This window comes from Culex pipiens, chromosome 3 (assembly GCF_016801865.2).
Source record: "Culex pipiens pallens isolate TS chromosome 3, TS_CPP_V2, whole genome shotgun sequence".
In the NCBI taxonomy this organism is placed as follows: domain Eukaryota; kingdom Metazoa; phylum Arthropoda; class Insecta; order Diptera; family Culicidae; genus Culex; species Culex pipiens.
Window position 1 is genome coordinate 3,414,126 of NC_068939.1, and position 24,537 is coordinate 3,438,662.

The 24,537-nt window shown below is 35.3% G+C and overlaps 1 protein-coding gene across 1 annotated transcript in view; it reads left to right on the forward strand.

Annotated features, from left to right (window-relative positions):
• LOC120424416 (uncharacterized) overlaps positions 1 to 24,537 on the forward strand; it is a 92,846-nt gene that overhangs the window by 62,219 nt on the left and 6,090 nt on the right. Inside the window, exon 6 of the mRNA XM_039588527.2 lies at positions 6,149 to 6,354. Coding sequence (XP_039444461.2) covers positions 6,149 to 6,354 — 206 coding nt within the window. The remainder of the gene's footprint in view (positions 1 to 6,148; positions 6,355 to 24,537) is intronic.

Sequence of the window (24,537 nt, forward strand, 5' to 3'; positions counted from 1 at the left end):
TGTTTCACATAATTCCAAAAAGATTGTAAAAGAACATTACTCATTACTCAAAAAAGAAAACGCAAATAAGTTTGAGCTTTTTATTGTTTTATATCTGTAAAATTTATTAACATTCCAACTCCCAAGCCCTCAAAAATGTTGGTACAGAAAATTCAACTTGCACTAGACAATTTTAAAATAAAATAGATGTTGAAATCAAGCCTTTTGCAATGTATTGTAATTTTGTGGAATTCCGTATAAATGTTAAACTAGTGATGTTTTGCCTAAACTTTACTAGAATACTCAAATTTCTTTGTGGCTTAAATTTAGGAAAACAGACAAAAAATGATTACAATTATTTTACTGATTCTTCTTTAACGAATATGACAAAATTTCTAAAACGCAATAAAATTGAAATAGCTGAATCATAAAAACAAATGACGGAAATTTTTCAAAATTTCCAAAAAAATAACACAATGCAACTCTTTAGAAACAAAAAAAAATGTGTCAAGGGGTTTTATATTGCATCTTGAACTACCGACACTTTTCTGGTCAAAATGATTCTAAAAGAATATATTTTTACCTTTATTTTAAGCAGTTTTTGAAGTACCGTCAAATTGCTGTGAATGGTAATGTTTTGTGATAACCGTGAAAAATCACTAGCCCTAAGAAAGACTTTTGAGAAGGGCATAAGTAATGTAAATATTGTCGTTTCTCGTAATTTGGATATTACTGTATCTCAAAGCCATCAGAAAGTGGTCAATGGCAAACCTATAAAAAATGAGCTTTTTGAATAAATACTTTGCGTACTCTCAAATTTGACTTTCAAACCATAAAAAATATAAAATCTCATAGATATAGCGTGTATGCTATATCTATGAGATTAAGGTTTGAGTCTTATTTGAGATTGAGCGCTACTATTAAAAAAAACTTCTAGAAAGCTTTTTATCAAAATCATATTTTTTAAAAGCTTCAGAATCGCTCTGATTGTGTTTTTTCTTGTTTTGATTTTATACTTTCTTAGAAAAAAAAAGAAATATTCAAAAACAATAGTTTCAATAAAATTCAATGTTGAAAGAGCGGACTAGAAAACCGACACTACAATTTTTCACCAGTAGATAGAACGATTCTTTTTTTTTTTTGTAAATACTCTACTAAATATAAAAAAATACACGATGAACTTTTGTCTCTTCAGAATAGAGGAGGCTATCTTCTATAAACTTCAAATAGTCACTTATTTAGATTTGAAGAAGAAAACTAAATATTAATATGCGGCTGATTTTTTTTCTTATTGGCATTCTGATAATAAACGTTAATCTTAGAATTCTTAGAATTATAGTGAGCAATATTTTCAATTATGTTCTTTTGAAACACTACGAAGTAATTAGCGTCAATATCCAATTGAATTTGACTTTTAACAAATAATTCTTGATAAAAATTATTAAAATAAATGGTTCGCTCTTCAGCATGGCCTTGGGGTTCTGTGTTGCAAGCTTCCTACTTAATTAATAAGTAAGTTGAATTTAAATACTAGATTACTTTTTCAAAACAACCATTGCCCATGGGCTTCCTATGTACATAAGACCTTTTGAAAAATTAAGCGAGAATATATGGCAAATATTTACTCACTGTTTTGTATATTTTAATATTTTTAAAAATCAATCCATTAAGAAAAAAACAAAGGTAAAAATTTAATTCTAAACATTATTCAAAATTCATCTAAAAAATCTCCGAATTTAGTCACCGCTCAACTTACACCTCTCCCCAAGACACCAACTTTCCAACCAGAAGAATCTCTTCTCATGTAACAACAACAACAACCCCCCTGTTCTATGTACGGCGATATGGGAGCCAGCTCAGCAGCAGCTGACGCGACCGAAATACCAACGGGGAACGCCGGCCGCACCATAGCCATAGCACCTCTCAGAGTCTAAGCCAGTCCATCCTGAAAACACACCTGAAAAACGGTTCGCAAACATCTCGCGCGAGGTCGTCGTCGGAAAAAGTCCCAGAAAACGCATCACCAGACCAGAGCGGCTCAGTTCAGTGCCAAGATTCGCGTTTTATGCACATCGCTCGGTAGTGCGGGAAGATTTGCAAGTTGAAAGTTGGGGCCGGGAAATCAAGTGAAAATTGGGGATTTCCGATTAAATCGTGGCAATCGCGAGGTGTAAAGCTAAAGTTCATTCAAGTGCTGTGATTCTTTTTTTTTTCTGTGAAAGTGTATTTCCTGAGTGGCAGCCAAAATTACGGCGTTGGAGCAAAAAGGTGTGAACCTCATAATGGCCGTGTCCCAATTTGGGGATTGGGCCAATCTGTCCAAAATAGACGAAAATAAATTAAAATTGGGATAAATGAAAAAAAACCTTCTGAACACGTTTGCACGGCCGGGTCCAGCGTCAGAATTAAATTACTTCCTTTCGCGCGGTCACCGGAGATATGTGATTAACAGGCACGCAACGTGTGCGCATTTTTCGATCCAATTTGCTGGAGTTTTTTTTATCCTGGCTGGAAATGACCGGAATAAGCACCCCGGCTGGAAAAAGATCAGCAAATTAAATGCCAGCCAGACGCTCTCGCTTAATTTGTAGTTCCACCCACTGCTGGCATAAAAAGTTTTTCTACGAAAACCCAGAGCGCCAAAGTGAAAATATGCAAATACAATTTTCACTTCCATACACTATAAAAAAGTCTCAGAAAATTTGTCAGATATCTCGACTTTAAGAATATACGCTTTTTCAAAGTGCTCAACAGCAAATTAAACCGTCCAAAGTCGTGTGCCCCCTTATTAGCAGGCATAAACCATACCGTGAATGGTGGCCGCATCGAAAGTTTAACTGCAGTTAATGATTTAATTATAGGTGCTGGAAGTGAAAGCACAACAACATCCCGGAGCACGAGAAAGCAAAAAAAACGAGTAAAAAATAACCCCTTCCGGAACGCTGGTCAGGGCAATTTTCGCTCAGCCCCCTCAGAGTGTGGCAATTTTTTCAACAATCAAAACCCAGCTGAAACACGAAGGGTGGGGTATTCGCCAGGCCTGGGCTCATTTTCCGGATTCAAGATTCAGGTGAAATCGTCACGTACCGCCGTGAGCAAATTAAAGACGGCAAAAAGGTAAAACGAGGCGCAAGCGGGCGCACGTGGCAGGTTCGTGATCTGCTGGAGGATTTTGTTGTTGAAACAAAATTATAACTCGTTGGGCAAACCCAAGTGCTCAAATTGATTCTAGTTTGTATATGGGGGTTGTGCACGACAGTGGATTAATTAATGGGATTTTTGTAACAGTGATTTGATTGTAAAATTATTAACGTGTAGATTTAGTTGAATCACATTAAAAACGACCGCTCTCAAATTTTAAATCACGATAAAATTATTTGCAGCTCAAAACGGAACCGATAGAACTGTATAATTTTCAATTACTAAATTTAGAAATATCTTGCAGAATGTCTAGCATTGCACCCCGGAATTACGCCAAATCTGCTGAAATTTTCAAGAGAACTTCACAAAATAAAAAGTTGAATTTTGGTAGGTTGAAAATTTGGTTGGTTGTAACTTTTTGTTTTGTGTAATTTAACTTAAAAACTAAGTAAAAATGTGAACCTGATGAATAGTATTCATCAAAATCTGATGAAAGCTCATCATTTTCTGAGGTAAAATTAATCATTTTTTTACGCAAAATCTTTCATTATTTCCTGATGAATATTACCTTAACACCTAAACTCCCAAACTCGAGAAAAAGGGGGAATTTGTATGGAAATTCCCCAGACGATAAATATAAAGATAGCAAGCAATCTGTCGAGTTCAGAAATTTATTTAAGTTGAACAGAAGTTGCCCAAGAACTGGCGTCCCGTTTCACCTTAAAAAAAAACAAAACAAATTTATTGTATTTTATAAACTTTTACAGTCAATAGTTTGTGTCCATGTTCCCAAAAAAAACTAATAAATTTATTAAGGACAAATTAATTTCAAAATGATGGTAAAATTCATCAAGAAATTATGACAGATTTTGTGTCAAAAAAATGATTAATTTTACCTCTGAAAATGATGAATTTTCATCAGTTTTTGATGAATATTAATCAGGTTCACTTTTTTACACATTTTTTATGTAATATTACACAAAAAAGAGGTAATATTCAACCAACCAAATTTTCAACCTTACAAAATTCAACTTTTTTCTGTGTATGCATTTATTGTTAATGATTCAAAAAATATCTTAAGAAACTTTTTTAAGTTGTTTTATTTAATTTTCTACCTAAATTAGATTAAGAGGCAGCTAATTTTTGATTACTAAAACTGTGCAAGGAAATTAAAATTTTGATGACTTCTACTTGGGAAACCCTGAAAAGGTGTAACTAAACAACGATTCCACGTCAAACCAGCACGATCCAGATTAAAATTGCTCCATTTTGACTTAAATTTGGCAGGGGAGTAATTTGGCCAAAATAATTAGACCCATTTTTTTTTTGTTTTGGCGATTAGAATGGTTCGAAAAAAAAAGTGTGGTCCAAAAATTTGTGTTTTTAGAATTTTCGCAAAAACAACATTTAGAAAAAATCATTCTAAGACATTTGAAAAACATAGCTAAATACACCGAAAGAGCAAATGAAAACTTAATTTTCGATTTGAAGGTCTAGAGATAAAAGAGCTAAGAGCTGAAAATGTGTTTCTGCCAAAAAAAAAAAATTAAAATAAATCGAACTAAAAGTACCATTCTTCTACATCAAAATGGGCTCCCAGTACATTTTGCTGGATGTATATGATCCTCGGTCCTAACCTAGTCACAGCACCTCAAAATTAATTTCATCAACTGGAAAAAATCGGGACACATGGAGCGAATTATGACAGCCGTTTTAACCATGAGCACAATATTTTGAATTTTCGGGTTGGTGTACAAATATTTCCAAATTAAAAACCGTTAAGTGTTTAAACACTGCTCTCCCTGTTAAGACTGTAGTCTCAGTTCACTCCAGATGACGATGATAAAAAAAAATACATATTGGTGGAGCCGCTTAATGTTCAATTAATTTACCGAATTCTGATATTTTTTCAAAAAATCACGAAGCATAATCCTTCTAATAGATAATCACAAAATTTAGATATTTAACGTAAAAATCCAGAAAATCAAAACAAATCAGAGAACTTTTAATCTGGATCCTTCCTATTAACGTGGAATCGCTGGTTAACCAAAAATATTACCAGCAAGTGAGTATTGCTGTGATATTTATAATTGTCTTCATTTGATAATTTTAACAAAAAAAAATGCAATAAATTATGTTTACAAAAAATTACACAAATAACCAAGGTTGACAACTTGAACGTTTCTTACTCAAAAGTTGATATCACTAAACTATTTAAATGGGGAAAGTTGAATTGTTTGAATCGTCGATATTTAGAATCATTTTCGTATAATGTCAAACAAAGGTCAAAATTATATTTAAAAAATCCGCCCAAAAATTTTTCAAAATACTTTTTCAAAAAAAAATTATGATAACTCGTGATGCAGCAAACCTATGAATATCAAAATATCAATATACAAAAATATGTTTTTTTCTGCCCTGCAATTAAATTCCGTTACACTTTATAAAAAATAGCGTTGCAAAATTAGTATAATAAATAATTCATTTGTTTGGATTAAAAAAGATATCTCTCTGAGTCAATACTTATGAGAAAAGCGCATGAAATTCCTTATAAACACATGTTAATCGATTTTCACAAAAAACGGGAAATGTTTGCAGGTATATTTTTTTGTGAAAACTAAGTTTTTTTTCGAAAATTTTGGAATTATATCTAATCAAGCGTCAACATTTGAAATTATCAGCAAGTTTTCATACAACCCTTTAATATGTTACGCTAGATTTTTGAAACATAAAACTATTTTGACTTGAAAGCTTAACTAATAATCTTCATTTGACTCCAAGAGAGCTAAAATCGGTTGAAATTGTGTAGAGTTGTGATTTTTTGAAAAATTCAAACTCGTGACGATTTTGAAATCATCTTAATATCTCTTACTCATGTAGACAACATTTCTTTGTTTTATATACATTGGTCTCTAAACCTACTTCACTGTACTGTAAATATTTCATAATCCTAACTGTCTGGGTTTCAACTCAAACTGCACCACTCAACACCAACTAATTAGTACTTTTCATTGTATTCATCTTTTAGGTTTGAAGCGCGTTGCTTGGCCACCATCCGCAGAGGGTGGTGACGAGTACGAGCAGGTACAGCAGCAGCAGCCCCAGCAACAACAACCCCAACAGCAGCAGTACTATCAGCAACCTCAACAACAACAAGCACCCGCTTTTCAACAGTATCAACAACCAGCTCAACAGCAGCAGCAGCCCCGCGAACGCATCATCCCAATTCAAAGGGTAAGCATCACTGAAAAAGCTGAAAAGCCCCCTCCCCCGCGAGGAGGCGCATTTTTTCTCCCAAGAGTCTTGGCAATCGGTCGACGGTGTAATGCGACAGCATTCACCAGGGCGAGAACATTGCGAAATTATCGTCAAGTGGTTCCACACTTTGCCCCCCCGGAGGACACTCGTAAAGTGCATTCCATTGCGCGGTGCGCGAACCTCGCATAGATGGATGTTTTTGAACACATTCATCCGGAACAAACCGCCTCCATCGGCTCACTCCTTGACGGTGAACTTTGCCTTTAGTTGGGAATGAATGGATGAAAACAGTAAAATGTAAGGCACTTGAGGTTTCATATCGCGTCGCACTCAGACGTACTTTGCGCAGAAACGAGCCTGCATTTATACCAAAATCCTTGAATGTTTTCTATGCACCATATGTGAGTGAAAATAATGCTTCTCTGGAGCCTAAAATATGTTCCAAAGCTTTCGAGTACCTCATTAGTAGAAAATCGCGAATCATTGAGCGCAAACGCGCAAATTATTCAGCTCATCCGTATAAAAAATCATCATTCATCCGTCTGAATGTAAGGCTTAGAAATTCAAACTGAAAAAATAAAAAGAAAATGAAACACCTTTCAAATCAACCTTAATTACATTTTGAATGAATTGAAACGGAGCCGTCCTTTTGATGAATGTAACTTTCAAAGGGTTTTCATTATGAATAAATCAAATTAGAAACACTTTTCTTTGACACCTCGCGATACATGGACGCTAGGCCTAAGTCATTTGTCAACGTTCTAGTGCATCTGGTGATTTTGTGACAGGGATTAGAACAGCCAGCTAGGAGAGGTTGGGAGCTGATGGAATACTTTTAATTTTCTGGTTGTGTTAAATGTTAATTCTATAATTTTGAGTTGATGATTCATACAATTTGAAATAAGCGGAATTTAAAATAAAGTCTCAAACTTGAAAATTCCACTGATTACTAAATTTTCTAATAGTTTATACAATCCTGCTTAAATATTGAAAAATATGTACCGTAAAACGGTGTGACTTTGATAGCTGGGGTGACTTTGATAGGTTTGCGATATTTTCGCAAAATGAAGAGAATAATTAAAATACGTACGGAATGGTTTAGAATCATACTGACCGTGGTAGAGAAGTGTTCAAAGCACCTCAAGAAGAACTTTCCATATAATTTTGAAAAGTTTAAAAAGTTAGTTAACTATAGTTAAGAAAATGTAGATGAAAGTCATTATTTTAAACGTCTCAAAGTGTCATGACATTCTCAATGAACATGATTTTGAATCGGAAAACGGAATACATTTTCGGATTCTTTGGACAATTTTCCACTAGGAGAAGGTTAAATAAGTTTGTAAATAATAAATAATATGTGGTTTTGAAACACAATTCAAAAAAATCTCCAAATTCCTAGGCAATTTCGGTTGAACAAATTTCATGTAAAATGTGAAAAACCTGGAATTCATGCTTAGAATTCAGTATAAAATGCAATATAAATCAATAATTTAATAAACAAAACTAGTTTTAACAAATTTCGGGCAAAATTCCGACTTTTTACAATTTTACCTTAAATTTATATGTATTTTGTTAAAAAAGCTAATAAACTTAGTTTACTAAATATAAAAATGGATTTTTTTTCTTTAAAACTATATCAGCTACTTTAGTGATGGTACATTTAACGTACAAATAAAGTTTGAACATCTTAAATATGATTTTAACAAGAAAAACTATGACTGTCAAAGTCACCCCGGAATTTAAATTAAGAATTTTTAACGTATCTATTTTTCTAAACACTATTGAAAAAACTTTTTTTTCCAAAATAGTGCATGGACTTTGTGTAACCTACCCTAGTACATTTTTAAAAAATAATAATCTTGAATAAAACCTTACCTATTGGAAAATATTCCAAAAACAAATTGAAATCCTATCAAAGTCACCCCGATTTACGGTACACGACAAACAAACAATTTGTGAATTTAAAATAGGCTTTTTCACAAAAAAAAGAACAAATTTCCAAAGTCAGATTTTTGAATTCTTGATTTTTTATCAAAAACAATTAAGTTCAAAAAAGCAATTTTTTAGCTCTGCAAATATTTTTTGAAATTTATGTCTCTCGAATCTAACCAAAGTTGAGAGGAGGGGGGCAAATGAATATTAACACTGAAATTGCAAGCCATGGTTTCATTATTTGAACAAAAAAGGTGTTTAGTCCAGTTGTTTTGCAATCACGAGTTTTTAATAATCTCAAAAAAATCGTTAAAAAAAACTTGTTGCGAAACGGATACATATTTTCAAGCAAGCCTCAAACATCCAAATATGATATCAACGCAGGAAAATGCATGTCAAATTGTGTCAAGATGAAATGATTCAAATTCTATTTCCATAAAAAAAATGATTTGCTCTCGTTTTCTCGGCCAATCTTGAAAGGGGTGGCGACAAAAACTTTGTAAAATATTTGCATCGGTCTTATGATTTTTTGAGAGGAAAAAGTGTTTCGGAAAAAATAAATCTTACCCATAAAAAATCTTGCACAGAAAAAAAAAATATGGTAATATTACATCTTGAAAGGGGTACATCTTTTATGTCAGAAAAAATGTGTAATTTTACCTCTGAAAATGTGTAATTTTACCACTATTCTGCTGGAATGTCGCATTTTCAGTCTAAATTGAGGTAAAATTACATCATAAAAGAGGTCATATTCAACCTTCTAAAATTGCACCTTCCAAATTTTTACTTTTTTTGCTGAAAAGCGAAACAATAAAATCGACCCGCCTGTGTCCATACAAAAAATATATGAATGGATCGTGGAAAATCGCCAATCGCACCCCCCCCCCCCCTAAAGTATCCACGTGGTTTATGGATGGCCCCAATCGACATGAACATATTTTTTATTTTTTTATTTATTTTTATTTTTAGATAAAATGCATCTATTTATGTTATGCGTTTTGAGCCGTATAAATGGTGATTTTTTTTTGTCTTATAGTGTTCTTTTTTTCTATTTTTCAAAATATCCGTGAATTAATTGCTGAGATACAGCCTTGCAATGAATAAAAACTGATAAATTTAGGTTTATTTATCCAACTGGACATTATTTTTTAAAAGACTAGAACTAAAGCTCAACAACAATTTGTGAAAAATTAAAACAATAATTCAATATTCCGATTTCTTCGGATTTTTTTTATTTTTTCAAACTGATTTGAAAAGGTAGAAAACTCCATATTTTTTAACTCCTTTAAAAAAATAATATTTTAACAAAAAAACATGAGCTGGCTGCACAATTTTTGTCCATACTTCTCTAAGGTTTAAAAGTTGCGGGTGATTGTCCCCTTGCCTTGCACATTGAAAAACTTTTAAAAATACTGATTTTGTATTATTACATTTTTGGCAATTTTAAAATCAGTATATTTCCATGTACCGTTGAGGCTCGTCATTTCCGATCGGCCATTTGGCTTTTGGCTTCATCTTTGTTTTAGGAAAAAAAAACTTGAAACAAACAAAGTACATGAAACTTTGCCGAAAATTGTGTCAAAAACAGTTCATATCATTCTGCCCAAAATATTGTACTGTAAACATTATTCATACATTAACAATCTAAAGTTTAAGGTAAGAGGCAAAAAAGTCCTTTTTGATAAAAAAAAAGGTTTAAAAAACCCTATAAAACTTGTATAAAAATTTATTTAAAAGAATTTGTAATTGACTACAATTTTAAGATTTTTTAATGCTTTTCCTAAACCTCTCCTAAATCCACCCTCTAAAGAACTGTTAATTTCACCTGTCACCAGACAGGTTTGCATCCCGGTGGTCATCGCCAAAATACGGCGCAAACCGTTTTTAAAAAATGTGTAACCTTCACCACATATCGCCACATGAAATCCGAATGAAGTGGAATCCACCCCATCCCCATTCTCGTTCTCTCTCTCTCTCTCTCTCTCTAATGGTTTTACAAATATCACTGAAAGATGGACCACTTGCAGAGGCAAACCAGAATTCAGGTCAGCGAGCATTCTTTTTTTTTTTTGCTCCGCGAAAAACCTCGAAAAATGACCACTCGACGTGGACAGCGCGCGGCAAAAAAAAAGTTGTGACACTTGCGCTCAACGCCATTATGAAATCTGCCTTCTCGGGTTTCGGTCAAAATATTGTTTCACTTTTCAACCCCCAAATCGACAGGTCGCGAGGAATATTGGGAATCTGGGTAGGGGTTGGGGACTGTCACGTCGGCGATCATGTTGGGGAGGAAAAAAAATGACAGCTTTTCGGTGTGCATTCCCGGTCACACTTTTTGCACTTTACTGAGAGGTTGGCACCGGTCGGGATCTGTCGATGCACTCGTGGCCGTCGTCGTCTGGTCAATTTAAAAATTAGCTTAATTTGCAATAAATTTGCCATATCAAAAAGGGGACGTATTTTAATTGAGTTTTGACGTTGGCACAGCTGTCGGAAATTTGGTCTGCCGCGTTCTTCATGGTCGAGTTTTCACTACAAAGATTCGCCAAATTTCAACCATGAACAAATCAGCTTCAATAGCCGCTTTGTCAATGCTCGCAAATCTCAATAATGTCTCCATTAGAACCAGGAATTTCTCCACAATTATTCCCTTAATTAGCACGATTAATCAGTGCAGAATTTTCCACCCTGCAGTGCCACATAATCAACGGACCAAATGAATTTCCACGTGCTGCACCCGCCAAAGGTATAAACTCCACGAGAAAATTAGTGCCACTCGACGCAGTCAGAGTCCTTTCATTCGCCATTTGCATTGATTAGTAGGACCAAACCAATCTCGTTCTCTCTTCGTTCCCTCTTTGGATGGGTTTGGAAGGTAGGCCTAGGACCTCGGCCCAGACCGACGCCGCCGCCATCTGGTGAACATGGAAATTATTTTAATAACCCATCCCGGTGTGTGTTTTGTGGTTACCACCGCCAATGAAGTTGAGCTAGACCGGGAATGGCGAGGGCCTACCTAATGAGTGGAGTCAATAGTTTTGGAATTTTCCATTTAGCCGGATATTGGCGCTGATGGGCGCCGACGGCCGCAGCTAATGAATTATGGGGAAGTTGATTTGGGTTCTAATCGGTTCAGAGGGATTATGGCGTTCAAGGTTGGTGTTGTTGTTCAAGTGCACCGAGAGGTGATTCAAAGTTAAATAGTGATAAATTGTCTTTTTTAGATAAGATTGTCTCCAAAACAGCTAAATTTTTAACTCATTCAAAAAGTAAGCCCAAAATCAATTAGAATGTATATTTTTTAAAGAAAAATTACGAATCTCTTCATGGCTCCATCGATTTTTAGTGACATTTCTGACCGAGTCACGTAGCCTAGCGGTAACGCTTCCGCCTCGTAAGCGGTAGATCGGGGTTCAAATCCCGGCTCGGACCAAGCGTTGGTGATCGTTTCTCGTCTGAATTCGATTGCTTAGTAAAGGGAAGGTAGTGCATCGTCACAAGCTGGACCTTATCAACGACACCTTAGGAAGGCGACCTATGGAATGTTAACATCAACCTTAACATGTTAACATTAGTTGAGTTAAAAACTGCCACTGAATCCGCTTCGTAAATGCCGGCCCCAATACTCTTCAAGGGTGTTCCCCTCAGGAACTGCGAAAGATTTACTTTTTACTAAGGAGCCATCCATAAACCACGTAAAGACTTTTTTGTTTTTGCTGTCCATACAAAAAAAAATCATGTGTTGCACATTTAGTTCAAAATCAAATCCGATTACATTAATAAACAATAATCATGGACTATTTTTTATTATCAGGGTTTTCCAGAACAAAAAAAAAACAAACAATTAGTGGTTAAGCTTTTCATTAAGTCTGAATTTTTTTTAGTCTTAATTTTTTTGTTAACAACTTTAACAATATAATTTAGCTTATTATTAGTAACGAAAAAATCAAAAAACTTCACAAATTTATAACACTGCGAAGGAATAATGCCTCTCTATCAATCCCAATCAACATTTTTATCAAATTTTCCCATATAAAGGTACGAAAAAAACCATGCAATCCATGTCTTGTTTTCATCAAAAGTCTATCCATGTTTTTTTTTTTTATTCAAATCTATACATAATTTTGCAATCAAAATTATTTTTGTATATTCTATATATTCTTTAAAATAATTACCAGAATAAGACATTTTCGCAAGATTAAAAAAAAACTATTTTATTTTCAATCGAACTGGACACTTTGTTTTTGTGATGATTAAATTAAATTTCATAGACTATTAATTTTACGAACATTTCTCACATAATTTTTTTGGCGGTCAAATTGTTTTTGGCATTTTTAAAAAAACTTTTAAAAGAGATCTTTTTTGTATTTCAAAAAATAATAAACTTTTTTAAAAATAATGTTATATTATTTCAATATTGGTCACATTTTCAAGTTTAAGATATTTTCAATTAATTTTAAATAAGAAATGTCCATCTCTAAATAAAATAGATATGTTCAGAATATTCTCTAGATATTTAATGTTTTCTGTCGTTAATGAAATACAAGCCGTGACTAAAAATTTAAACAGCAAGAATTGTATAATCTGATAATTTTTAGTAAAAGTCTTGATTTTAAAATATTGAAGGGTATTTTATACAAAAATATGAGAAAATTTCACTACATTGTTGTTTTTGTTGCTCCCCTCCCACTAACATTTTCACACAAGATCCACTGTAATTGATCTTAGCTTTCAGAAAAAAATAATTTAAAAAGACGACTCGGTCCTAACTAGGTCCCAGTACCGAAAAGGTCCTAATAAAAATAATTTTATAAAAAAAAATGTTTTTGTAGCATTAAAAATAAAATTCATAATTTCCAAATTATTAACAATTTAAAAATGTGGGAAAATTTTGGAATAGCAATTTTAAAAACGTTACTTAATCCACCTTTAGGTGGTTGGTGCCTTCTTCTCATTTATAATGATTCCAACCCCCCTAAAGTGTCCACATGTTTATGAATCTCCCCTAAAGTTCGCAGCACCTAACTGCCGTTCTACGCATAATTGTCCCATGTCAGTTTTGGACGATTTTGACTTTATGACATTTTTAAGTTTAGTCTGATGTGTACATTAACCCACCGGAGGTCGCGTACGTGTACTTTGTACACAGTTTGTAAGGGCACTTGTAAGATAGGCGAAAACACGCGACTTCGCGAAGGTTAAGAAAACACATAAAATCTGGTACTTTGTTCTGAAATTCATTGAAAACAACACCAAGTCTGTTTGTCCCATCGTTAAACTCCTACGCATAATTGTCCCACCAAGTATTTTCTTGCACGTAATCATTAGTTTTACTAAGCATTATGTCTTGTTTACCTGTTGTATAGCAAGAGAATCACAAATAAGGATGATAAACTGCTAACTGGGGCGATTAGGGACACATAGGGCGAATAGGAACCCACGGGACAATTATGCGTAGAAACATAGAAATCGGTCGAAAAATTTCAATCGCGTTTTTCTCAGTTGCACTTTTTTGAACATGAGACAATTATGCGTAGAACGGCAGCTAAGAGGTCCTAATAAAAATAAGTGATGAGTAAAAAACAGACTACTTACAGACTTTTTGTCAAGATTATACAGACACGGCCTTTGAGGAAAATGGCATCCCTCTACACGGCTTTTTCGTGGCGATCAGACCCGACCAGTTGAGGTTATGTGAATTCAGACCATTTTTTAAACTGCTTGTAATTTAAGATAGGTAAGTCAGATCTTGAAAATTCTTACTCCACCTAAAAGGTCTTCTCATATGCTTTCTAAAAATATATAACATGTGAGGGTTTCATTAAAAAACCACCCTTTTTACCATAATTTTAATTTAATATGAAACAGTTCTTTTAACATAACTTTTTAAATACATGATAAAACTGCATGAATTTAAATAGCAACTTAGGGGACGTTAAGACGGATCGATTAAAACCATTCCGGCCAAAATCGGTTGAGCCTGTGACGAGATATTCCAGTGACATTGATTTGGTACACATGTCTACATACAGCCAAACACACAGACATTTGCTCAGCTGGTGATTCTGAGTCGATATGTACAAATGAAGGTAGGTCTAGGAGGTCTAATTAAAAAGTTCATTTTCCGAGTGATTTTATAGCCTTTCCTCAGTAAGGTGAGGAAGGCAAAAATAAACATATTTTGTTTACAACCAACATTGTTCAAAGTAGGAAAAAAGTTAAAGAAACACGTTTGAAAACTCAAAAACTCTTCTTTTAATTCTCAAAAAACTTCAAAATTTCAATGGAAACTTAAGAAAATTCTGCGTAAAGAATCATTTTTTGCATATCTGGGTTGATTTAAAAATTATTTGAATTTTTGAAATTTTTTGATGTTTAGTATCGCAAAAAGCTTTTTTTTTTTTTGCTCAATTTTTTGTTTTCGTCAAATATTACATTTATTGAAAACTAATGATTGCAAAACAACTGATCCCCCCCCCCCAGAGCCGAGAGACATATACTTTGAAAAATATTTGCAGCGGCCTAATGTAATGATGCAAAAATATTGTGTAAATATTTTTGTTAGAATCGGTCTGTTGTTTTATTTTCATTTTTATTTTGTTCGGGATATTTTTTCTAATTATCCGCCATTGCGGGGTTTGCTCGTGGTACATCTACCCCAGGTTGAGAACCGCTAGTGTAGAGGATTACTAAGAGATTACAATTTACAAGATTACTAAGAGAACTACAATTTACAAGATTACATTTACGAGATTACATACCTAATTTAGTAAGAAGAAAGAAGTAAATTTACATATTTTACAAGGTTATATTTAAAGAATCTTACACAAAATCTCAACTCACAAAATCTGTCAACTTGCCCCTAAATAATATAACCATGATTGTTTAACAGATAAGTTGAAAAAGTCTTGATTGAAAAGATTTTGATGAACTACCGCCAATCACACATGCAAACTCAATTCCGTCAAGATTTTCTATGTTGTCTGACAAGTTTGCCTCGGCCTCGATTCATTCGCACAGTTTAATGCTCACAGCATCCAGCGATGAGTGCTGGATTTCAAATTCCAAACGCAACCTGGTAAAGCATTTTCCTACAGAAAGAACAGAGATTCACTCTTCTCGCTCTCGCAGAAATCCTTATCGCAAGGGAGTCATCACAGTTTTCATCATCACTCGGGGCTGGGAGTTGTTTTAGGACCCCATTCGAAGTTCGAGGCACCGGTTTGGGTCGGTGAATAGTCGGTGGGATATGAAGTTTTAAATTAGTTTATAATGGAACGAAAAATGTTATTACTTGGCTGGCGTGGGAGTAGCTCCCGGACAATTAGCGCTAGGCTCTATAACTCTGTCGGGAAATATATAAATTTTCATTAATGAATCAAAACCCCCCTCCCTGCTCCCTGGAAGTTGCCGTGGCCGTCTTGTGGTGGACTGCTATTTGTTATGGCCGGCCCCTCAGAGCGCGGACGCTGAGTTCCTCTGCGAGATGGTCCAGTTCTTCCAACTTCGTGTCCAGCGGTGGCTCGTTAAAACTAACGGCTGCGAATAATGAACCGAATGGTTTGGCATCAAATTAGGGAGTAAATTACGAGCGAGCCAAATTGAAATTTTTGATTGCCGGCTGCGATAACAAAATTTTATTAAAACTTACGATTATGAAGGCTGACCGCAGCCTTTTCATTAGCGCCGTGGCCACGGACGGACCATGATGCGGGTCCTGACGGGGAAGAAGGTGACGGGATCTTTTAATTGAATAAGGAACTGCGGACTCGACTTCGTTACACAAGACGGGGAGGAACCGTTTAGGACCGGGAGATTTGCGAGTGCTTTTTAAATTGATAATTAATGTTGCAGGCAGTGCAGCTTGTTAAAATCAAGGTTGTAAAAGATAATCGAGAAGTGCGGAAAAAAGTGTTAAATCATTCATGCTTCCCCATAATTCTAAGCCAAAATAATTAAAAGTTTAAAACAAAATCCTACCCCATTAAAAACTCGTAAAAGCTTCATTTCTAACTCCGGCGATAATTCGTGTCGATTCCGTGCCATTTTGTGCCCAATTTCGTGCTGGGCTCATAAATTAAACGACAAAACACACGTGTGAAATCAGCCACAAATTTGCGGCAAACGGACGTCAAAGGAACAAAAAAATATTTCTCCACAAAACACGACAAATGGTTTATGTCTTTTCACCTGGGAGAGATAGGACCCGGACGAAATACTAAATAAAAAAAAAGCTAAAACAATCAGTCATAAATCGTCCACTAACAAGCGACCACCACCTTTATGGTGTGGCAAAAAAGAAGAAAATTTTCAAGTCGTAAACGTGAGCCCATTTTTTTTACCTCCTCCTCGAAACGCACGCCAAAAGCTCAACTCGAGTACGAGGGGAAGAAATTATGGCAAATGACTGCCGCAAGAAAATTGGTGGAAATTTATATTTTGTCCCATACGTGGATCGTGTGCAAACGTGGAGCCTTTTGTTGGCACCTGGCCCCCGGTTTTGGCCCAAAGCTAAGGTGTCGTTTGTTGGTGGGACCTATTTTCCGGTCGTAATGTTAGCTGGGTGCAAATAAAAACGAAAGTCCCTGTACAGTGTACACACATAGAGAAACACACACAGAACGCCGCCTATGAGTAAATATCGGAACATGTGTGCTCAAACATAATTCATGCATTTGCCAGCCGAGGCTCATTTTGGGAGGGTAAGGTTGAAGGAAAAGTAGGACACCGTGGAAATGAGGCTACTTTTGTAGCTTTGTATGAAAATTCGTAACTGATAGAACTAATAGGAAAGCTAAAACATCGAAAATTCAAGGATTTTTAATAGAAATAAATGAATTAGTTGTTTTTTGGAATTTTCTATGAAATACCAAATCCAACTTTTCCAGATGACATTCAAATTTATTGTCTGATAATCCCAAAAAGTTGCAGGTGCTATCCATAGCTATATTACATTAATTTCAACCTCATCGTGAAGGTTAACTTATTTGATGCTCTTTCTTGTAAAACATTTTTTGTGTATGTAGTTTGTAAATTTTTAATAAGGCCAATGCAAATTTTAATTGAGATTTTTGCCTCGAAATGCCAGTTTTTTTAATAATAGAATTATAATGTTAAATTGAGTTCATGTTAGCTATCATTAAAAAAATCTTACTTCTTCAATACTATAAAAAACATTTTTTTTAAACATTTTTATTTGTAAAACTGGTTGTATTTTACCTATTATTTATAGATCGTTTTTAGTTTAATTTATATCATTTAATCAATTTTCAGAAAATTATGCAAAAACTCCTGGGATTTAAATTGAGAATTATTTGCACTCGGAAAATGTGTGGTGCCCTCCTCTACTTCAAGCGTAAAGAGGGCAAGGTGACCATAATGTGGGGCCAGTCTGCAGGGGCATAACTTTAACAGTTTTCAACGCATTTTGTGTTCCTTTTAATTTCAAATTTTGTAAAATATTGCAATGTTCATGCTTAATTTTTTTGTTTTCTTTGTTTTTGCCCCCTCCCCCCCACAAAAAAACTAAAATTTTGAACAAAAATTGTTATAGCCTGGTCAAAAAAACAACTCTTCGATAAATTTGATATTTTCTAACTAAGTTCCAATGCCAGCCACATCAATGTTCAGATTACAAGCATAATTCAAAAAAAACTTATCGCAATATGATTTTAACACTTTGAAAGTTATTAGGTTTATTTCAGATCAATTTTAGTTCAAAATTTGCTTGAAAGCTTCAAAATGCATAATTTTATTATAAATTCAATAATAAACGATGTATTCGAAATAGTTTTTTTCCCAGATTTTTTTTATGTTTAGGAATAATTTATCATTTGCCCCATTAATTTAATGTGATATTTTAAAAATTTGGAGACAAAAACATCAAGTGAAATTTGCAATGGACTTTATCAATCCAAAACAATATATTTGTTGCCCAATATTACGCAATATCTAAATTATTTTTTTAGAGTTTATTTACTCCTTCAGAACTTGAGAAAATGTCTCTACACTGAAATAAAAAAGTACCAAATTCCTAAATTCTAGGAATTTTGGCTCCTTTCCTTATTTGGTATTTGGGTTTTTTTTATTATAAGAAATAATAGGAAAAGGAGGCAAAATTCCCAGAATTTAGGAATTTGGTATTTTTTTTATTTCAGTGTAAATCATTCAAACTATGTCCAATTTAATCAAAATTTTACAAAAAATAAAGCTTCGACAGCATTTAGTTAAAATTATACAGAATTCCAAATTTCATTTGATCTAACAGTTTTTCACTTTCTAAATGAGCTGGGTTGAGTTATTGGTCCTTAATTACAAATAAATAAATAAAAATCAGCTGAGATAGTTGAAAAATCATATTAAGAGACATATTCAGAAACAGACAATTTCAAAAACTTCTTATTCATGACCAATCAGGCCTTAATGAATAAAATCAGGGGAATATAACTCAAAAAAGAGCATCACGCAATATTAAGTTCATCCCACTTAACGGCAGAAAAGATGGGGGTACTATCAGAAAAAAACTGTTTTATTTGTAAATATCACACAAACTTTTTAGCCCATTAAAATACACACCAAAATAATAACCCGATTATTCCTTGAAAATCTTCTAACAAATTTCCAAAGTTCCATTAATGAGCAACTCTCTACGAAATCGGCCGATTTCGACCATTTTTATTTTTTGTATTTTTTGATTTGACTCAAACTTTGTGGGGGCCTTCCCTATGACCAAATAAGCTATTTTGCGTCATTGGTTCACCCATACAAGTCTCCATACAATTTTGGCTGCTGTCCATACAAAAATGGTATGTAAATATTCAAACAGCTGTAACTTTTGAGTGAATTTTCTGATCAATTTGGTGTCTTCGGCAAAGTTGTAGGTATTGTTGAGGACTTTTGAGAAAAAAACAGGTACACGGAAAAAAAAATTGCAGATTTTTTTATCAACTTTTTTTTCACTAAAACTCAATTTCCCAAAATAAATATTTTTTGATTTTCGAGATTTTTTTATATGTTTTAAGGGACAAAAATCCGCAACTTTTTAGCTATAGAGAAACATGGTCAAAAAATCTGCCGCCGAGTTATAAATTTTTGAAAAAATAGTGATTTTTGGAAAAAATCGAAGTTTCATGAAAAAACAAGTTTGACATTATTTTTTAGTGCAAAATTGAATTTGCAATCGATAAGTACTTTACAGATTTTTGGATAAAGGGCTCCGTTTTCAAGATATAGCCACCGAAAGTTTGATTTTAGCGAAATATTTTCACTTTTTCAATTTTTAAAAATAGTGACCATGAGTGACCATTTCTAAAAGTATTTTTTTTTTGAAAAGTTCAGAAAATTTGCTATAAAATTGTCTAAGAGACATTGAAGATTGGACCTCTGGTTGCCGAGATACAGCGGCTTAAAGAAAAAGAAACACGAAAATTGAAGTTTTTTAAGTCTCACCCAAACAGCCCAGCATTTTCTAATGACGATATCTCAGCAACTAATGGTCCGATTTTCAATGTTGATACATGAAACATTCGTGAAATTTTCCGATCTTTTCGAAAAAGCATTTTTAAAATTTTTAAATCAAGACTAACATTTTAAATGGGCGTAATATTCAATGTTTGGCCCTTTTAAAATATTAGTCTTGATTTAAAAAAATTCAAAATATTTTTTTCGAAAAGATCGAAAAAATTCACGAATGTTTCATGTATTAACATTGAAAATCGGACCATTAGTTGCTGAGATATCGTCATTAGAAAATGCTGGGCTGTTTGGGTGAGACTTAAAAAACTTCAATTTTCGTGTTTCTTTTTCTTTAAGCCGCTGTATCTCAGCAACCAGAGGTCCAATCTTCAATGTCTCTTAGACAATTTTATAGCAAATTTTCTGAACTTTAAAAAAAAATACTTTTAGAAATGGTCACTCATGGTCACTATTTTTAAAAATTGAAAAACTGCAAATATTTCGCTAAAATCAAACTTTCGGTGGCTATATCTTGAAAACGGAGCTTTTTATCAAAAAATCTGTAAAGTACTTTTCGATTGCAAATTCAATTTTGCATTAAAAAATAATGTCAAACTTGTTTTTTCATGAAACTTCGATTTTTTTTCCAAAATTCACTTTTTTTCAAAAAATTATAACTCGGCGGCAGATTTTTTGACCATGTTTCTCTATGGCTCAAAAGTTGCGGATTTTTGTCCCCTAAAACACATAAAAAAATCACGAAAATCAAAAAATACGTATTTTGGGAAATTGAGTTTTAGTGAAAAAAAAGTTGATTAAATAATCTGCAATTTTTTTTTTTCCGTGTACCTATTTTTTTCTCAAAAGTCCTCAACAATACCTACAATTTTGCCGAAGACACCAAATTGATCAGAAAATTCACTCAAAAGTTACAGCTGTTTGAATATTTACATACCATTTTTGTATGGACAGCAGCCAAAATTGTATGGAGACTTGTATGGGTGAACCAATGACGCAAAATAGCTTATTTGGTCATAGGGAAGGCCCCCACAAAGTTTGAGTAAAATCAAAAAATACAAATAAAATCCATTTCCGGTTTTGGTAGAGAATTGCTCTAATGCAAAATTAACGACGGTTACAATTTGCATTTTAAACATGAATAAAAAACTTGTGAAGCATTTGTTAAAAAAAATTGATAAATAGAATTTTTTAAGTTAACCCTCTGCTGCCCAGATTTTTTTCGAATGTTTTTATTTTTCTCATGTTTAGGAGGTCATTTTGAGCAACTTTTGTTCTACGAAAAACTTTACTTCTCTTGTTTTATGTTTTTCTTGTTTTATTTTTAGTATTCTAATTTGCATTTATCTTGTTTAGTTTATGTTTGTTTTTGGTAGTATTTGGCCTATTTTACCACCTAATATAATTACAGTTTGCCTATCTTAATTTTCCACGTTTTTACAGTCACTTTTTTCAATTTTTTACTTGTTTTTCACATTTTCTGCTATAGAATGGCACCATTATCATTTAAATTGTAAAAAAATGCGTAGAAGCATAGTCTGGGAAAGAGACCGAACCACGTAGCCCAGTGGTAACGCTTCCGCCTCGTAAGCGGTAGATCGGGGTTCAAATTCCGGCTCGGACCAACACAACTGGTGATCTTTTCCCTTCTGAATTCGATTTCTTAGTAAAGGGAAGGTAGTGTATCGTCACAAACTGGACCTTATCAAGACACCTTAGGAAGACGACCTATGGAATGTTAACATAAACCTTAACATGTTAACATTAAGTTGATTAATAAACTGTCACTGAATCCGCTTTGTAAATGCCGGCCCCGATACTCTTCACGGGTGTTCCCCTCAGGAACAGGGAAAGATTTACTTTTATAGTCTGGGACGCTACAAAAATTACTGCATACTTCTTTTTACTTAAATTATAGGAAATGTTAGTTAAAAACACAGCCAAAGTTGACCCCTAGAAAAAATAAATTAAAAAAAAAACATTGGAAAAGTCACATAAAACAAGTCAAACTGCCAACCCTAAAATTTTCCAAAATTTTAAGAGCTTTTCTTTCCAATGCTTTTTAAAGATCAAAAATTGGTTGAAAAATTGATTTTTGACGATTTTTTTAGATCGAAGCCCGTTTAAAGGCTGGATTAGGTTGTAGAGGGTTAAATATGTATACCCACTATAAAGGGTAAAACCATATCAGAAATGGTAACCTTTCGTTAAAGTGTTTCCATGAAAATGGTGGTTATTTTCACAAAATCGTCGTCGTTTCAACGGGTGGAACTACAACTACTATTTATTGCTACGATCTTTAAATTAAGAAAAAATACTCATTAAAGCTACAATCAATCTCTACTGTAACTTTGTTTACATTTGTGATTTTAAAGCTCTGTGATATTATCTCAATTATTTGCTGTAATCACCATATAAGCAGCCAAAACACCGCACTACATCAATCATTACCGCACATCGCACCCATAGCACCTGTTAGTCAGCATCCATCGGAAAGGTAGGGACGTAAATCGCCGTTGAAACTCCCGGCTACGGCTTGAGCGTGGAAGGTCCCAGGCCGCCCACCTGCGCTACCCACCTCGCCACCCCCTTTCCGCTAGATGGTTTGAGTCTGTACTACAGCACCCTTACCACAAAAATTTCCGCCACTCTACCAAAAACGCTCCGCCACTTCAACAAATTTGCATCATAGATCATCAAACATTAAACAAAGCCACCTGTAAACCCAACTGTAATTCAACTGACGACCCAATAAACCAACTTTCTGCTGCTGGTGTTTTTATTTCGACGGACATCCGAATCATCTCCCATCTCACTCTGCCATTTTGCACCATTGCATCGATCACCATTATCGCCGTACGGACAGGAGAGGAAACCAGTAGCTGAACAGAGATAGCGCCATTCGTTGCAGCAACTGTGTGAGTACGACCGACGATTGTTTTTGCTGTGATCGTTTTGTCAAACTACCACACAGTATAAACGGCACACGATCGCTTTCTCCGGGAACAGCGCCATCTGTACTCTCAGATCAAGAGCAGCCCAATTAACCCTCGTGCGTACAACTACTTTTCCACAATGTCTAACCTGTGTGTGAAATGTGCTAACGCGATCAAAGGGGAATCGGTTCGCTGTGAAGGATTTTGCTCGTGCGAGGTATGTCTGCGGTGCTCTGGAATGAGCGCTGCCATGCTGACATCGATGCAGGCCAATGCACACTGCATTTGGATCTGCACGGCCTGCAAAAACATGCTCGCAAAGGCCCGTTTTTCCAACGCAATGGTCTCCGCAGACATAGCCAACAACGCCATCGTTGAGTCTCTTAAGACGGAGATCAAAGACGGTATTCTCGCAGAAATTCGTACAGAATTTCAGGAGAATTTCAAAAAAATAACCGCAGCACAGAACGCAGGACAGAAACAGTTTTTGGGCCCTGCGCCAGGAAAACGGCAACGAGATGAAAACGATCAAAGCAGCGAAATCTCTGCGAAGCGCGTTGTTCCTTACACGCAGGGTGCAACAGAGTGCAATGAGAATGAAGCTGCAATGTTCTCATCGTCGTCCACCATGGAATCAACAGAACCGCTGTTTTGGCTGTACATGAGGGGATTCCGCCCAGACGTCACCGAAGAGACAGTCTCGCAGTGGGTCCAGCAAAAGCTCGAAACCGACGCCGTCAAAGTCCGGAAGTTAGTACCCAGGGGAAGGGACATCAGGGAGCTGAGTTTTGTCTCCTTCAGGGTAGGCATGCCGCTTGCTCTCAAGGACAGAGCGCTTTGTAGTGATACTTGGCCACGTGTGGTTAAGTGTCGGGAGTTTGAAGACAGGTCGCAACAGGGGTTCGACCCTGCTATCCAACAGGTGCCGGAAACGCAGAATGCCCCTGTCAACCCGTCTCCTCCCCAACTCATCAATCCGGCCCTCTCCGAAGAACCTCAGCTGAACCCAGCGGCTCCCCCCGGCGAATCTCAACTGAAGACTCCAGTCACATCGCCTCCCCGCGACTTGACGCAGCCCATGTCTGTGTAGTCGATGGGGAACCCACGATGATCACCGAAGATCCTGAACCGAACGTACCGTTACCAGACGCCACAACCACCCCTCTCCCAGATGTTGGTCCTTTCACGCTGTACTACCAGAATGTACGTGGGCTGCGAACTAAGACAAACACCCTCCAGAAAGCGCTTAGCTCATGCGATTACGATGTGATCGCCTTCACAGAAACCTGGCTTCGTGACGACATTTTAGACTCTGAGCTATCTCTTGACTACAGTTTCTACCGTAAAGACCGTAACCAAAACACGAGCGACTTGCAACGTGGGGGCGGCGTGTTGATTGCCATAAAAAACTCGGACCTCATACACTGCAAACCTGTTGTTCTACCCGACTGTGAAACCCTGGAACAAGTCGTTGTACGAGTTACCCTACCCTCTCACTCAATTTACATTTGCTGCACCTACATTCGGCCAGGATCTTCGCCTGACGTTTATCGAAAGCACTCCGCTTCCGTCCAGAAAATCTGTGATATGGCGAGTAGTTCGGATACCATCGTAGTTGTAGGCGATTACAATCTGCCTCACCTCAACTGGTCTTTCGATTTGGACATCAACGGATACCTGCCAACAAACGCATCTGCTGAGCAAGAAATTGCTTTCGTAGAGTCTATGCTTGCAACTGGGATACAGCAAATCTTCAACCTGCCGAACTGCAACCGAAGACTTCTGGACCTGGTGTTTGTAAGTGATGCACGTACTGTTG